Raw genomic sequence first — 14253 nt, 5'->3', positions numbered from 1 at the left:
TACGGTTCCGATTTCTTGAATAACCCACCATCATATTCGTCCGAATTTCGACTCAACTACCATCACAGTATCGCGGCACCGTCATTGAGCATAGCATGAGTCGTCCACGGCCAGGAGTCGGGCCGGGGGTCTCGTCATCGCGGCCTTCACCACAATCACATCACCGGCCGCGGCGGCCAGAAAGTGAGCGTAGAGAGAAAGAGCTAGAAGTCGAAGTGTACGATTGGGACGAGGAAGAGTTGGATATCCTGCGGAGATGCGGGTTGAAGTATACGATACGGAGTTCAAAGTATCCACGGTACGTTTCCATCCCTGCATTGTTTGCGCTATGAATTTCTGGTCCCCAACTCCTGACATCCTACCATTCCATACCCTCTTCCCTTTGAATCATGAGCAAAACATCTTCAAACTAACCCACATGATCAGCACAGTCAAAAACCCCGCCCGCACCCTCCTCATCCTCAACAACACGCACGCCTTCTCCGTCCACACCTACCTCCTCTCCCACTTCAGCACCACCCTCTCCAAACTCCTAAAATCCCAGTCTCCCTCTTGTTCTACCGCGTCCTCTTCCTCCCCCACACCCGTCCACCTCTCCCTCCCCTCAGTCCCCTACCAAGCATTCACCCTCTTCCTCTCCTGGCTCTACAACCCGGACAAGACTCCCCTACCAGACTACACTCCCCTCCGCCCCGCCAACCTCCCCACCACCACATTACTATCAGCCAGCCTCCTCGCATCCCCCGCCCACCTCTCCGCCCCCAAATTCGAAAAATGGCTCCTCCGCATCATAACCTACGAAATCTATTTCCACATCCTCCCCCCCTCCTTCCTCATCGACCTAAAACAAAGCCTAGAATCCCTAAATCCCTCAATCAATCCCCTGACAAAGGAACCGATGTACAAATTCACAGGTCTATGGTGGTTCTCCCACGCGTACCTCGAGTGGATACATCCGTCCAATAAGCGCAATGCGGATGCATTGGATCCGTATCGGTGGCGCGTGGAGCATTGGTTTAGTATCTGTGGAAGAGGCGGGAATTGGGGGTGCTTTCATGCGATGAATACGAGTGGGTGGGGGGGTGTGTGGGAGCGGCAGAGGAGGGGGTTGGAGGGGATAAGGAGGTGGGGGAGGGTGGATGGGAGGATGATGGGGGCGGTGAGGGAGATTGTTGGGGAACGAGAGGAGGAGGGGGAGGAGGAGGAGGAGGGTGGTGGTGGTAGTGGGAGCGAGAGTGAGGGGGGCACGGAAAGGGGTAGTGAGAGTAGTAGGAGTGAAGGGAGTGACTGGGAAGAAACCGAGGAAGAAGAAGAAGAAGAGGAAGAGGAACGGAATGAAGGCGGGAAGAGGGTCGTACCGCTCGATTTCACGCCGATCAGTCCTTCAAGATGGAGCAGCTCGCCACGTGTAACAACATCTCCACCGGCACGGCCGTACTGGTCCCGGCGCTCTGTCACTCCACCCCCTATCGGCAAACACGCAATCCATGCTCACAATCGTGCCTGCTTCAGGTACTACAGCCACCCGGCGATCTCACATGTCACGGGCAAGATATAGGGAGATAAAGACGGAGATTCCCATATTGGCGGGATAGCGGGATAGTGGACGATACCGAGATAGTGGAGATAGAATTCGGTTGGGTGTGAAATGAACAGGCAGAGGAAATGGGGAAGTAGAAGCTGGTGTTTCAGTTAATGCCCAGTATCTTGAATAGGAGTACGGTATTGCTGTATAGTGTAAATTAGCTTTGAACAAGCATGAAGGGAGAAAGACAAAAAGGTGCGGGAGTTACATTTCTCCCAACAGTGAGGTGACGTAGCGAACGAGTAGTATAAATTATCAGTATGAGCATGCTTGAAATACAAGTTACAGGAAATGAAGTCGCAGATGTGCGCAAAGACTGACTGTAAGAAATACGAGCAAAGACACGCTCCCGTTCCCTTGACAGAATGAACGCCATCGCCACCCGAGTTGCTCCGTTCACCCCAAGCTGAATAACGCCAACCCTGAATCGACATGGATGATGAAGAAACCATGAAGAAAGATAGGAAACGCAGATCAAAAGAATGATACACTATAGCGGGGAGAGCCATGGAGATCTCGCCCGTTATGATTCACCTAAATCCCGGAAACACTTTCCTCAACCCTCTTCTCCACCAAGGACCGCTAGCCTCTTCATCCTCGTCCCCTGACGGAACGTGGCGATTACCGAGAAGAGTCAACGCCCGTTCTCGTGCCCTCTCTCGCCGTTCCTCATGGTCAATCTCCCCGCATCCGGGGTCCGATCGAGCTGACAGTGGTGTCGCTCCAGAGCTTGTCGCGGTTCCAGGAGCTGCGTCGGTTGACAGTGGAGCAGCGTTGGAGATCGCCATCTCTTCGTCTGATCGTGCCCGCCTATGATCCGGTGCGCTGAATACCCGTCTGCCTGAAATGACGCCGCCAATTCGGCTTCCGAGCAATCCAAGATGTATGGGGCTGGACAAGGGGCCCAGAGACGAGGCCGGACCGGATGGACGTCGATTTCCTGCCCGACGCAGCATCCGTTCTCGGCGCACCATTACATTGGTGATTCTCGTCGGGCAATAGCCGCTAGGCATGACACTCTCTTTGCATATTGGACACAAGGACGAATTATTGAGTAGATACGGATCAATGCAGTCGGGATGGAAAATATGTCGACATGGTAATTCGCGCACTTGGGTCTCGTTCGATTCGAAATCGTCCAGACATATGGGACAAGAAGGCTGCGAGAAAGCGGGAGATTGTCCGTCTGCTCTTGATAGAGAGGGGGCGGAAGAAGACCGCATCCATGGACGCGCGCCAGCCGTGGGCTGGGAATCGGGTCCCGTCGAAGAAGCCAAAAGAACACTGGGAGGGAGCTGTGGCATGGTATTCTCAGAATCGTGGGCTGGGGCCGAGTAAGTGTATGATGGAAGCTTCTCAAGGAACTCTCGTGGGACCGTCAAACGCTTGACCCCGACCGCTTCGAGGTTGATTTCCCCATTGATCACACGTCGGCGAAGCTCCTCCCGCCGTCTGCGCTGAACGCAGTGCATAGTCAAGGAAGTTGCTGCGATTATGGTCATGAGTATTGCCAGTACGATGATTAAAAAGACCCATAAGCTAGGGAGTCTATTTACTGCATCTGTAATTTGTCAACCCAGTTCAAAGGGGAGATGCTGCGGCCACACCAACTATCCAGCGGCAGGGCAGCCGCCGGGACAGCAAGGGATGTCGAAACTCACCTGTTTCCACACGCGCCCACAGCCGCACGTAGTCTGTCGAATCGAGCGCAGAAGACAGGTCCTTACCATGCGGTACTTCGCTGAGGTTGCCAGAATAAAGCGTCATTTGTGCGAGGATCACACTGCCACTGGCGGCATTGATAGCATAGGTCGGGAAATCATTGGCGGACTTCCAAGCTCCACCGTCTCCGAGGCCCCATGACGCATCTGCCATTGGAGGGGGCATGGCTCGGTCCGTTCCGGGCTGAAACACGAACAAAACCCGTACGCTGTCTTTTCTCACGCTTTCAAGATATTCCTTCATACATGTCGGCGAGAACCACGGGGCAAGCGCAATGAGCGGTATGCCCGGATTGCTCGAGGGTAGGTTACGGGAACGTGTCGCGTTGGCCGGAACGTACGCCTCTTCCGACTTCTTGCACTCGTCTGACCGAAGCTCTGGGACGTAGAGGATACCACTAGCATCATAACCAGCGTTTTTGGAAGACAGCGTCTGTATATTGTCCGTTATGGGGTATCGAAAGGAAACGTTGGTCGGGAGAGTGATCCATCTCTGGTCGTCGTTGAAGCTTGGGCTTGACGGGTCGGGAAAGCGAACAGTGAAGATGTCGATACGACTTGCAGCTGATGATTGTCCTGTTAGAAATCCGCTCTACTCGGAGATGGGAAACAGGTTGAGCTCTCCAAGGGCCACGGCGTCCGTGAGCGCACAAGAGAGGCCACAAACGGGAGTACACATGTGAATGGATGACGTACTCATGGTGTTGGATGGGTTGAGCCCGGATTAGAGGGAGATGCTTGAAGCTAAGCGCCCGCCGGCGCACATACTGAGGTTGAGGCACCTGTGCTTTGCGTACTGACGAGGTGGTGAGGGTAACCGAACGCCTCAACGGGGCCGAGTAAGCGGGATGGTGGACGTCAGGTCGAGCCGGATGGGGAGGCTGGAGCTGGCGATGTCGTCGTTCGAACATGGCGCCAAGAGCCCCGGAAAGCTTAGCAAGCTTATTTAGTGCACGGACGGCGGGCTTTCCGTGGTCGACGAGGGACATGGACGCGACAAGTCCAGTACACGGCTCCTCCTATGCCGTCGAGTCTAGCTACGTGCACTTCCCAAACCATTGCGATCCGGCCAGTCTTTACGACTTAGAATACAGTACAACATCTGTCGATTGCCATAGCGGAAAGCCATCCGAATTCACCGGGTTGCCACACCAGTGAGCTGACTTTCCGCCCAACCGTCCATCACCCCTACGCCGGCACCCTGGCCTGAGATGCCGCCTGTTAGCAATAAGGCCAAGGCAAAACCGCAGTCGAAGCCTTCAGCACCACCACGAAGCCGCAATACTACCCCATTACCTCCCTCCACAATGCGCGGCTCCGCAGAACCATCGACCTCCTCTTACCTGAAGTCCTCCTTGAGGAATCTCTCCAAGGATCCGGATGTCACACTGGACGGTGTCCTAGAGCGGGGAGGGGGTGGCTCACAGAACCTGGTTCCCTCCGGTGCGGCGTTGAACAGCATGCGCGAGTCGATACAAAAGCGATGTTTGGACATCATTAAGCAACGAACCGAAGACTCCGACAGACTCTTGCGGGAACTACAGAAGATACGGCGGGATCATCAGCGCGTTGAGCGAGAGCGTGACGATATTGGCGAACGCAGGCACAAACTAAAGAAGGTGAAGAAGCGAGAGCCAGATGACGACCGACCGCTGGCAGTGGGCGCTCACGGCGTCGCTAGACAGGATGGTGTCGAAGTTCACAAAGGAGGTGAGTGTTACATGTCACGCGACACATGGTTCATTTCAGAGTTGGGAATATGTGAAAGTCTAACATGTGCTGTAGCTGCCTCGCCAGCGGGTTCGTCGCCAATATCGCAACCACCCCCTTCTGCTACTGGAACCGGTGCCGCAGACGCCCCTTCACCAAGCGAGTCGGAAGCCTCCCATCAGCCTGCTCCCGTACCTTCCGTCCCGCAGTTCCAGATTTTCGGACCTGATCCCTCATCCTTCCCTGATCCTACCATCTACCATATCCGAGAGGTGACGCCTGGCATGACGGAGGAAGAAATCAAGGAGATATATAGCGTCGCAGAATACCCACAGTCAGATCTGCACCATCTCACGCCTGGCACCCCGCCCGACAGCGACTTCTCCAATGCTAAACCTGCATCCCAGGTTAGCGCCACGGTCTTCGCCAACTACGTCGAGCCTTATATACGTCCGCTGACTGAGGAGGATACGGCCTTCCTAAAAGAAAGAGGAGATCGAGTGACGCCTTTCATAATGCCCCGCCGGGGGGCGCGGCATTATAAAGAGATTTGGGCCGAGGAGGATGGTGCCATGCATATTGACAGTAACAACGATATGCGTTTAGCACCCAACGAGCCTCGCGGTAGCTATGACGATATATCGGAAGACGTATTGGGAACGGAACTCGTGTCGAACGGCCCGTTAATGTCTCGCCTTCTCTCATTGTTGCGACCAGAGGGCCGTGGGAACCCTCCTAATGAGAGCAATGGTGCAAACCCGGACGCCATGGACGTAGATGAGGGTGCCGGAGCGCCTGCGGATACAAACAACAACAACTCGCTGACTGCAGCAACACAAATACCGGAGTTTTTGCAGCCAGGCTGGAAGGCGCCACCACCTGCTGCTAGGACCGACTATGCGACTCTGGAAGAACGGGCAATGATGGAGGTCAAGCACTACGGCCTCATAACCGACGCCGACGAACCTCAAGCCAACTACGATATGCAGTTTGATGACGAAGTAGCTGCCCGTCTGAGATTGTTGCAGGACCAGCTGCGCAAGCAGTCTATAGTAAACGGAGCCCGAAAACAACGACTCCTAGAGCTGATGGCTGAGCGCATGGCGCAGCAAGAATACAACATAATCGCTGATGATCTGGACCATCAGCTCATCCAAGCCTACCTTAAGAGGAACAAGAATATTGGCAAATCAAAGAAGCAAACGAAGCGTCCCGGTGGACCAGGTGGAGGGAGCCACCCGGTTCCGAGCGCCGGCGTCAGCAGGCCTGGCGTTGGTGAGTCGATACGCGCACTCATGGAGAGGAAGAGCCAATGGAACAATACAATCGGCCCTGTCGTTGATTACGGCAAAACGAGTCTGCCGGCGGACACGATCTTCCCAGAAGAGAAGATGAAAGTTCTTGAAGACCAGGAAGTGGAGATTTGGCGTAATGAGACGGAGGAATAGAATATCCGCCATCCACAGCATAAGCAGGGGCCCACTTGTCCTCCTGATGGCCGAAAGCTCATTCTCAAGCTTCGATTACGGCCGAAGTAGTTTTGTCTTTCCACGTGGATCAGTTCTTTTGAGTTGGAGATAGCATCTGGGAACAGGGTATCAGTCATTGTTAAGACGGGGGTGGCGTTGGTTAGGGAAATATCCTTATTTTTACCTTAGTCGAGTACCATGGGGATAGTTAGAGGCTTATGACGCCAAATGGTCCATTGTATTGGGGTTTGGGTAAGACATAAGTGACTCGTACCAACAAAGGGTCAATAATCGTACATTTTGCTATGAAGCCTAAACGTGGATGTGTTATTTAGGCGAAACCAAAGGTTTCTTTTTAAATAGCTTTTACTACCAAATGTACCAAGCAGAACCATTCATCATATCTCCCCCAGCCCGATGCCCATCTATTTGAGGCTAGCCTTCTCCATAGACGTCTCCACGCTCCCGAGGTCGATGCCGCGGCTCATCACGGCCACCAAAGCCAAGCATTGGACAACGCACCTCACACGACATCACTCGTACGCCCCAAACACGCTCGCAAACAGTTACACAAACGTTTCTTTTTGGGGCTTGCATACACGCTTGATTTTGAATATCGCGCCGCTACCTCCTATCTCACATACCTTACTCCGCAGCCCGTATCCCGTTCCAATACTAGCGACCTCTAGCTCCAGCGTCTGCGAGATATACACCTTCGAACACATAGGCATAGTAATCGGCGCCGCAGAGGACAACAGCCATGCCTCGGGCGCGCGCCACCAGCAGCGCTTCGACGGCATCGACGGCCGCGGCGGCAGCGACGAATCAAGTAGGTATGGAGTCCGCATGCGAGGGGAGAATGCCTTGCTGAGCGGGGGATGATCACAGGAGCTGGGGAGCATGTATGATTACCTGGCGAAAGTGATATTGCTGGGACCGAGTGGAGCTGGGAAGTGAGTTCTGCCTCTATTTTCTTTCCTCTTAGGACCCTTATCCGAAGAAGCCGAAGCTCCTGAATCTTCGGCGGTGCGGTGTCGAGGGGAACGAAACATGAAGACAGAGAAAGAACAGCACGATAGCTAATCTACTTCTCTACGTCTAGATCCTGCCTCCTCCACCGCTTCCTCCACTCGACCTTCCGAACCCTAACCTCGCAAACCATCGGCGTAGAATTCGCCTCCAAAATCATCTCCATCGGTCCCCACCCCTCCTCCTCCCCCTCTTCCTCCTACCCCCGACCCCACCACCACCACGACCGCCGCCGCAAACGCATAAAACTGCAACTCTGGGACACGGCAGGCACCGAGCGCTTCCGCTCCGTCTCACGAAGCTACTACCGCGGGGCCGCGGGCGCCATCCTCGTCTACGACGTCAGCAGCTGGCGCAGCTTCGCCGACCTCCGGACCTTCCTGGACGATGCGCGCGCCCTGGCGAGTAGACAGCTGTGCGTCGTGCTGGCGGGGAACAAGTGCGATGTCGATGATCCGCAGCAGCAGTCGATAATATCACCGCACCACCAAGCGCAGGTGCTGGAGAACCCCGCCGTGTACGGTTACGGGAATAGTTATACTACGTCTTCGTCTTCGTTCACGGGCGGCGGCCCCGCACCCCCGACGCCGTCGTCGCAATCGTCTTCGCACTCGACGATTACCTCGTTCCCCCTGTCGACCCCTTATACGCTCGCGCCCGAGGGCCGAGAGGTCCCGTCGGAAGTGGCCACGCGCTGGGCCGGCGAACACGGCATTCCCGTCGCCGTCGAGGTCTCGGCGCTAACGGGCGAAGGGGTCGAGGAACTGTTCGCGAAGCTGGCGAGGATGATCCTCACCAAGATTGAGCTGGGCGAGATTGACCCTGATGACCCGACGAGTGGGATTCAGTATGGGGATATTGGCGGGTGGGGTGGGTTTGGGGGGATGGATGAGGGCGGGAGCGTGAAGAGTGGGAGGGTGAAGAGGAGGGGGAGGGGTGCGTTGGGGGAGTGGGAGGACGTGTTTAGGGTTGGGCCGGGACGGGGGAGGTGCTGTTGAAAAAAATGGATGGAAGAGGAATAATGCATTTGGCTACAAGAAAGGAGGTGGTGGAAGGGACGTTGAGGGGCGATTTGTCGTGCCACTTGAGCGGGATACGTGCATCAAGACCAAGATATATATATATATATACTAATCCTAATGATACACATTCGTTCATAACAAGAGATCAATGTTTATAGTAGTATTTTACACCCAATCTACCAAAACAAGAAACGGAAACGCCAACTGACTCGCCCACACTTTCATGAAGTCCCCTGATACTGTCTGTCATCAGCCATGAACTATAACCATCAACTCAATACCTCGTCAGGCTTGGACTTCCCGGTGCCGCAGGGCGCGAGAACCTCGTCTCAACAAAGACTTTCTGCATGCCGTCCTCCTTGTTCTCAAACTTGTAGTACACCTTGTCCAAGTCCTCGAGGCGGACGCGGTGCGTGACCATCCTGAGCGGGTCGATCTTGCCCTCCTGAATCATCTTGAGGAGTGACTCCCAGTAGAGCTGTACGGGCGCCTGGCCGTTGCCGATGAGGCGGATGCCGCGCTCCATGAGGGAGCCGATGTTGAAGTGGTTGGTCTGCGCATTGTTGGTCATGTACGAGAAGAAGATGTGTTGTTATGGGGAACTTACGAAGCCAGCATAGACACCGGTAATACCGCAACGACCAAAGTTGCGAGTGCTGGTAATCATCTCGTTGACAATCTCGCTGGTATCCGTCTCCAAGCCCAGCAACATCTCAAAATAGTGAGCCCAGCCCTTCGCGTACTCGCCAGCAGCGCATTCAATGCTGACGTCCGGACCGCGGTTGTTGCACATCTCTTTGAGCTTGCTTGTGACGGATTCTCCCTTGCCCAGCTTGGTGAAGTCCAAAATGTCAACGTTCGGGTACTTCTTCTGGACCCACTCCAATCGCCAGTTCTGGTCGATCATGATGACGCGCGAGGCGCCGTTGAGGAGGGAGAAGTCAGCGGCCATTTGGCCAATGGGTCCGGCTCCCCAGATGGCGACCACGTCTCCCTTCTTCACACCAGTGTCCACGACTGCATGCCAGCTCGTTCCCAGAACGTCGCTGAGGTACAGGCCCTTTTCATCAGGGACATCGTCGGGTAGGGGAAGCAGGTTGACGTCGGCGTAGGGAACCCGGGTGTACTCTGCCTGGCCGCCGGCGAATCCGCCAGTGAAGTGGCTGTAGCCGAACATGCCTGCTGTGCGGCCGCCATACATTGCGTTCATGAGGGTGTTGGCGTTGGTTTTCTCGCATTGCGAGGATAGCTTCTGTTTGCAGTAATAGCACTCGCCGCAGGCAATCTGGAATGATGCGACAACGCGCTGTCTAAATGGAGTTAGGACCTGCACCTCACGGCGCGGAAGGCTTAAAAACATACCCCTTCTTCAAGTTCTTAACCCCAGGACCGATCGCGTCCACAACACCGCAGAACTCGTGGCCCAGAATGTCGCCCTTTTGCATCTCGACGACAGTTCCATGTAGCAAATGCAAGTCTGAACCACAGACTGTCGATCCGGTAATCTTGAGAATGACATCGCGAGGCTCGAGGATCTTGGGCTTGGGGCACTCGACGATCTCGACCTTGTTCTTGCCCATCCATGCCAGCGCCTTCATCTTCTCTGAGGCGTCGCCAGAGCTGTACAAAGACGGGTTGCTCATGTCCTGGAGCGTCGTAGCGTTATCACCGTGACCAATGGCCTGCTCGGCCTTGAGGGCTGCTTGAGACGTAGCCATGGTGATGAACGTTTGCGAGTGTCGGTTACCACAGGGAAGGGGGTATCAATCACCGGTAAGAAGCAGATATGTTAAGGAGAACAGAGGTCAGTTTTTGGAGGAAGAAGTCGATTTTCTTATGTCAAAACAGAGATCCAAATTACAATATTTATATATATCCCATCAAGTGCCGGCCGGCAATAAGTCCTGCTCGTCAGATCCGCAAGACGTCATGACTGGTCAGAATGGGGGCGAGTCGGGTTCCCATTCCACGAAGGGGTATCCAGCAGGGGATTCGTCATCGAATTGCCATTGTGTGGTTGAAGGCTTGGACTGGGCTGGCAGCATCATTGAGGTCATCGCTGTGACATGTGAGGGGAGTCAATATTCGAACATCGAACAACAAGACTGACGTCAATGGGATTAAATGGATATCGAGTGCTTAGTCAGCTGTACCTCTCCCGTGTTTGCGGAGCTAAAAGCTCCGCCTTCCGATTGCCGGGGTTTTTCCGCAAGACGAAGCTGGAAAGTTTCAAAGTGGACGGAGGAGAACTGTTGTCGGTCATAAGCTGGCTTTTTAAGGCCGGCATGAGCTCCAACCAGGTATGTTAGACTCTTTCGCTCAAATCCAGAACACACAATACCAATTCTTCAATGATGATCAATGCAAAGAACCGTTGCGAATGACACCTTCGGGCGTTTGATTTCAACACTCAGCTTTTCCTGATGTTTATAATTCCCCATGTCGCATTGGAGGGAAGAGTGTCGCCCTCATTGAAGCTCCTGAGACTTTATCGAGCCTTTGGAGAGTTCGCAATGGAACCGAAAAGCTTCAATTGAGCCTCTCTTCTTTCATGCGGCATCGGCACCTCTTCCTACTTGGTTCCTATACCATTCGGTTTACTTACCTAGCACTGACTGGTTCTTGATAGCATGGCTCAATACTCGTTTCGTTTCCTTCGTCCGTACCTCTCCACGAGCTTTAGGCCGCTCCGAAATCCCGAACATGCTCGCGTCTACCTTTCGGTGCAGCGGAGATTTGCACAGACAGCCTCCGTCGATGCGTATACGGGGCCTCATGATGTCGAGAAGCAAAAGCGTCTGGAGCAGCTCAAGAAGGCGAAACCGCTGGCGGAATACCATCCCAGGCTCGAACATGGTACCGGAGTCGAGCGTATTTCCGTCCGAGAATTCAATTCCCGTTATGAAAAGGTCCAGGATACGCAACCCGATGTTGTTTCAGTAATTGGTATGATATGAGGGTACTCGAGGTCCAGCGCGTGGTTGACCATGTCAGGAAGGGTCCGCTCTGTGCGTCTCCTCGGCTCCAAGCTGATGTTCCTCGACATCGAGCGTGATACCCAGAGGTTACAAGCCATGGTTGAGCTGAAGAAGCTTATTGGCTTGGATGCTAGTCTGGAAGACGGCTTCAAGAGCTTCAAGAAGGTCGTCCGGACGGGTGATTGGATATGTGCGTGCTGGTCCGATCTTTCCGCTTTCTCCGCTGACACTTGCTAGCTGTGAAAGGAAATCCAACTAGGACGCCTACCGGCCAACTCACCATTTCGGCTGTGGATGTCCCGCAAACCCTCGCGCCCTGTCTACATCATGTCCCAGATAAGGTGGAAGATGCGGAGACGCTGGCGCGCAAACCGCATGTGCACCAGCTGACCAGTGAAGAGCCGGGAGACATACTGAGATTGAGAGCATTAATCTACGATTACATACGCAATCTGCTCATGCAAGAGGGCTTCATGGAGGTAGAGACTCCCATGTTTGACGTGGAAGCTGGTGGCGCCATTGCTCGACCGTTCGAGACAATCGCGAACGAGATGTCCAACATGCCCATCCGGCTCAGGATAGCGCCAGAGCTCAATCTGAAACGATTGATTGTAGGTGGGCAGGACAAGATCTTCGAAATAGGACGCGTGTTTCGCAATGAGGGCGTCGACAACACCCACAATCCTGAGTTCAGCATCTGCGAGTTCTACGAGGTTGGAGCTACGCTCCAATCTCTTATTGAAAAGACGGAGAAACTCGTGCACGACCTGCACATGACCGTGGAGGCACTACGACCCGCGTACTTCCCCTCGCTTAGCCCCGTCGAAGGCATAAACTTCACCCAACCTTTCGCCCAGCTTCCATTCATTCCTACTGTTGAAAACGCCAGCGGGCGCAAACTCCCCGACCTAAGCTCCCCAGATGCTGCCACTGCAGTTCTGGCTTACTTCAACGACCTCAACATCACTATCCCGCCCAACCCTACCCTTCCGCGTCTACTCGACCACCTGGCGGAGCGGTACATCGAGCCCCTCTGCAAAGACCCGACCTTCATAACCCACCACCCGGAAGCTCTCTCCCCGCTCTCCAAATCCTTCGTCGACCCCTCCACAGGCCAGCGGGTAGCCTCCCGCGTCGAACTCTTCATCAACGGCCGCGAATACGTCAACGCCTACGAGGAGGAAAACTCTCCCTTTGAGCAGCGCCGCAAGTTCCTCATGCAGCAAACGTTCCAGCCCCAGGGTGATCGAGATGAGAGTATCGATGAGAGCTATCTGGAAGCGTTGGAATGGGGCATGCCGCCTACCGGGGGTTGGGGATGTGGGTTGGATAGACTGGTGATGCTATTTGCGGGGAAGAAGAGGATCGCGGATGTGCTGCCTTTCGGGACGTTGCGGAACGTGGTGGGGATTTCGAGGGTTAAGTAGTATGTATGATAGAGAGATGTTGTGTACGTACATAAGCAGGGGACTCGAGTTTTGTAAACGTGATCCCGGTGGATACCATATTAGGGAGTGGATGAAGCTTTGGAGTATGTATACTACTATCAATCTCACCATAGAGGGGGACGTGTACAATTACTCTTCTTGTTCACATTACCATTCGCCGTACACAGACTTCATTATCCACAGTCGGTTTGAACCTCCTTCCCCGCAGGCTTGCAACCGAGTTACCCAAACTACGCCACATATTCGCATTTGATTCCCTCCGCAGCAAACGCCAATGATGAGATTGCCCTACCGATACAGTCGCATGCCGTAGCTGGTTTGCGAGCCGCTATCATGCCCGTTTCCATACACCTAGTTTTGTGAGCAGACGCATGCCGCAGTGAAAACGTCCCAAGAAACAAGACCAATTTTAGCCCCAGTTTGACATGTACTTGTTTCCAGGGTTGGGCAATAACGGTTATATCAAGTTTGCATGGAGCCTTGTCATGATGGGGGAGGCCTCGTGCGTGTTTGCCGAATGCTTGGTCCCTGTGATTCTATTCTAAGTCCCATCTAGGGTCCTTTCGCCGAAACAACCCTCCTTCCTGTTCGCAAGAAGAGTAGTCGCCTTCCTTCGTCATGTATGTCTTTTGCTGCAGCAGAGTGGCGTCCAGTTTCTAATAACATCTACTGTACATGTTTTGTGTTTCACACACCCTCCTGCATCCGCGCGCGTACAGAAACACCAAACGTCAGCAATCGCCAAACAGCACGCCACACGCAGGTTTAGTACCTGGTTTCAGTAGGGGGATAAAACTAAAAATAGTAGTCGAGGCAGGTATCTTTCAATAGATCGTGCTGCGCATTTCGCAATGGTGGAGGAGCGGGGGAGTATTCAGGCAAGGGAATGAGATCGCTTGACTGGATACAGCCTCCATGTTGTAGTTTTGCTAGTCGCTGGAGTGGATGGGGAAGGGTGTTTCAAGCGTAGGTGGATGAGAGGCTAATAAGGAGTATTTGGTGGCTATGCACATCGCCACGGACGGAGTTGGTACTGCTGTATACCTGTGTGGGCGAGCTAGGTACGGACAGTGGAATTGTCGGTGAGAAGAGCGGTTGTAAATCAGATTTTTGATGTGCGGATACAAGATGAGAAATCCGGATAGTGCGACTTACGGATGATATAATGCTGTAGGAGGCGCAGGTTTTGTAGTTGCTGGGTGGTATCCTCTGTGTTGGTTGTTGGTGTGAAGTTGGATGAATGATCGCCCCGGGTTGGCAGTTATGAACATGAGGCGAGCCGCTGGTTAAG

General features: G+C 53.9%; 5 protein-coding genes across 5 annotated transcripts; 3 read left to right on the top strand and 2 right to left on the bottom strand.

The window, feature by feature from the left end:
• Nucleotides 1-1689: 1689 nt before the first annotated feature.
• EI97DRAFT_436127 (uncharacterized protein) lies at nucleotides 1690-4181 on the bottom strand. Its single transcript, XM_033799026.1, has 3 exons — nucleotides 4003-4181; nucleotides 3247-3870; nucleotides 1690-3146 (listed from the first exon to the last, which is right to left on the bottom strand). Exons 1-3 carry the CDS (start codon nucleotides 4004-4006, stop codon nucleotides 2116-2118), a joined length of 1659 nt encoding a protein of 552 aa, XP_033651020.1. The 5' UTR covers nucleotides 4007-4181; the 3' UTR covers nucleotides 1690-2115.
• Nucleotides 4182-4613: 432 nt separating this feature from the next.
• On the top strand, nucleotides 4614-6464 carry EI97DRAFT_444993 (uncharacterized protein; the record flags this gene model as incomplete). The annotated part of the gene is made up of 2 exons (XM_033799937.1): nucleotides 4614-5016; nucleotides 5092-6464. 2 exons carry the CDS (start codon nucleotides 4614-4616, stop codon nucleotides 6462-6464), a joined length of 1776 nt encoding a protein of 591 aa, XP_033651019.1.
• A 512-nt stretch (nucleotides 6465-6976) lies between these two features.
• Nucleotides 6977-8434, top strand: EI97DRAFT_404404 (ras-domain-containing protein; the record flags this gene model as incomplete). The annotated part of the gene is made up of 3 exons (XM_033796537.1): nucleotides 6977-7314; nucleotides 7374-7438; nucleotides 7588-8434. Coding segments are annotated over exons 1-3 (981 nt in total), but the record flags the coding sequence as incomplete, so codon positions are not given.
• A 135-nt stretch (nucleotides 8435-8569) lies between these two features.
• Nucleotides 8570-10625, bottom strand: EI97DRAFT_469655 (S-glutathione dehydrogenase). Its single transcript, XM_033801721.1, has 3 exons — nucleotides 9899-10625; nucleotides 9144-9846; nucleotides 8570-9089 (listed from the first exon to the last, which is right to left on the bottom strand). The coding sequence occupies exons 1-3, from the start codon at nucleotides 10252-10254 to the stop codon at nucleotides 8811-8813; spliced, it is 1338 nt and encodes a 445-aa protein (XP_033651017.1). The 5' UTR covers nucleotides 10255-10625; the 3' UTR covers nucleotides 8570-8810.
• Nucleotides 10626-11072: 447 nt separating this feature from the next.
• On the top strand, nucleotides 11073-13122 carry EI97DRAFT_159313 (class II aaRS and biotin synthetase). Its single transcript, XM_033793322.1, has 3 exons — nucleotides 11073-11482; nucleotides 11531-11704; nucleotides 11752-13122. Exons 1-3 carry the CDS (start codon nucleotides 11167-11169, stop codon nucleotides 12939-12941), a joined length of 1680 nt encoding a protein of 559 aa, XP_033651016.1. The 5' UTR covers nucleotides 11073-11166; the 3' UTR covers nucleotides 12942-13122.
• Nucleotides 13123-14253: the final 1131 nt, after the last annotated feature.

Source organism: Westerdykella ornata (genome assembly GCF_010094085.1).
Source record: "Westerdykella ornata strain CBS 379.55 unplaced genomic scaffold EI97scaffold_27, whole genome shotgun sequence".
Lineage (NCBI taxonomy): Eukaryota > Fungi > Ascomycota > Dothideomycetes > Pleosporales > Sporormiaceae > Westerdykella > Westerdykella ornata.
This window is presented reverse-complemented; position numbering and strand designations above follow the sequence as displayed.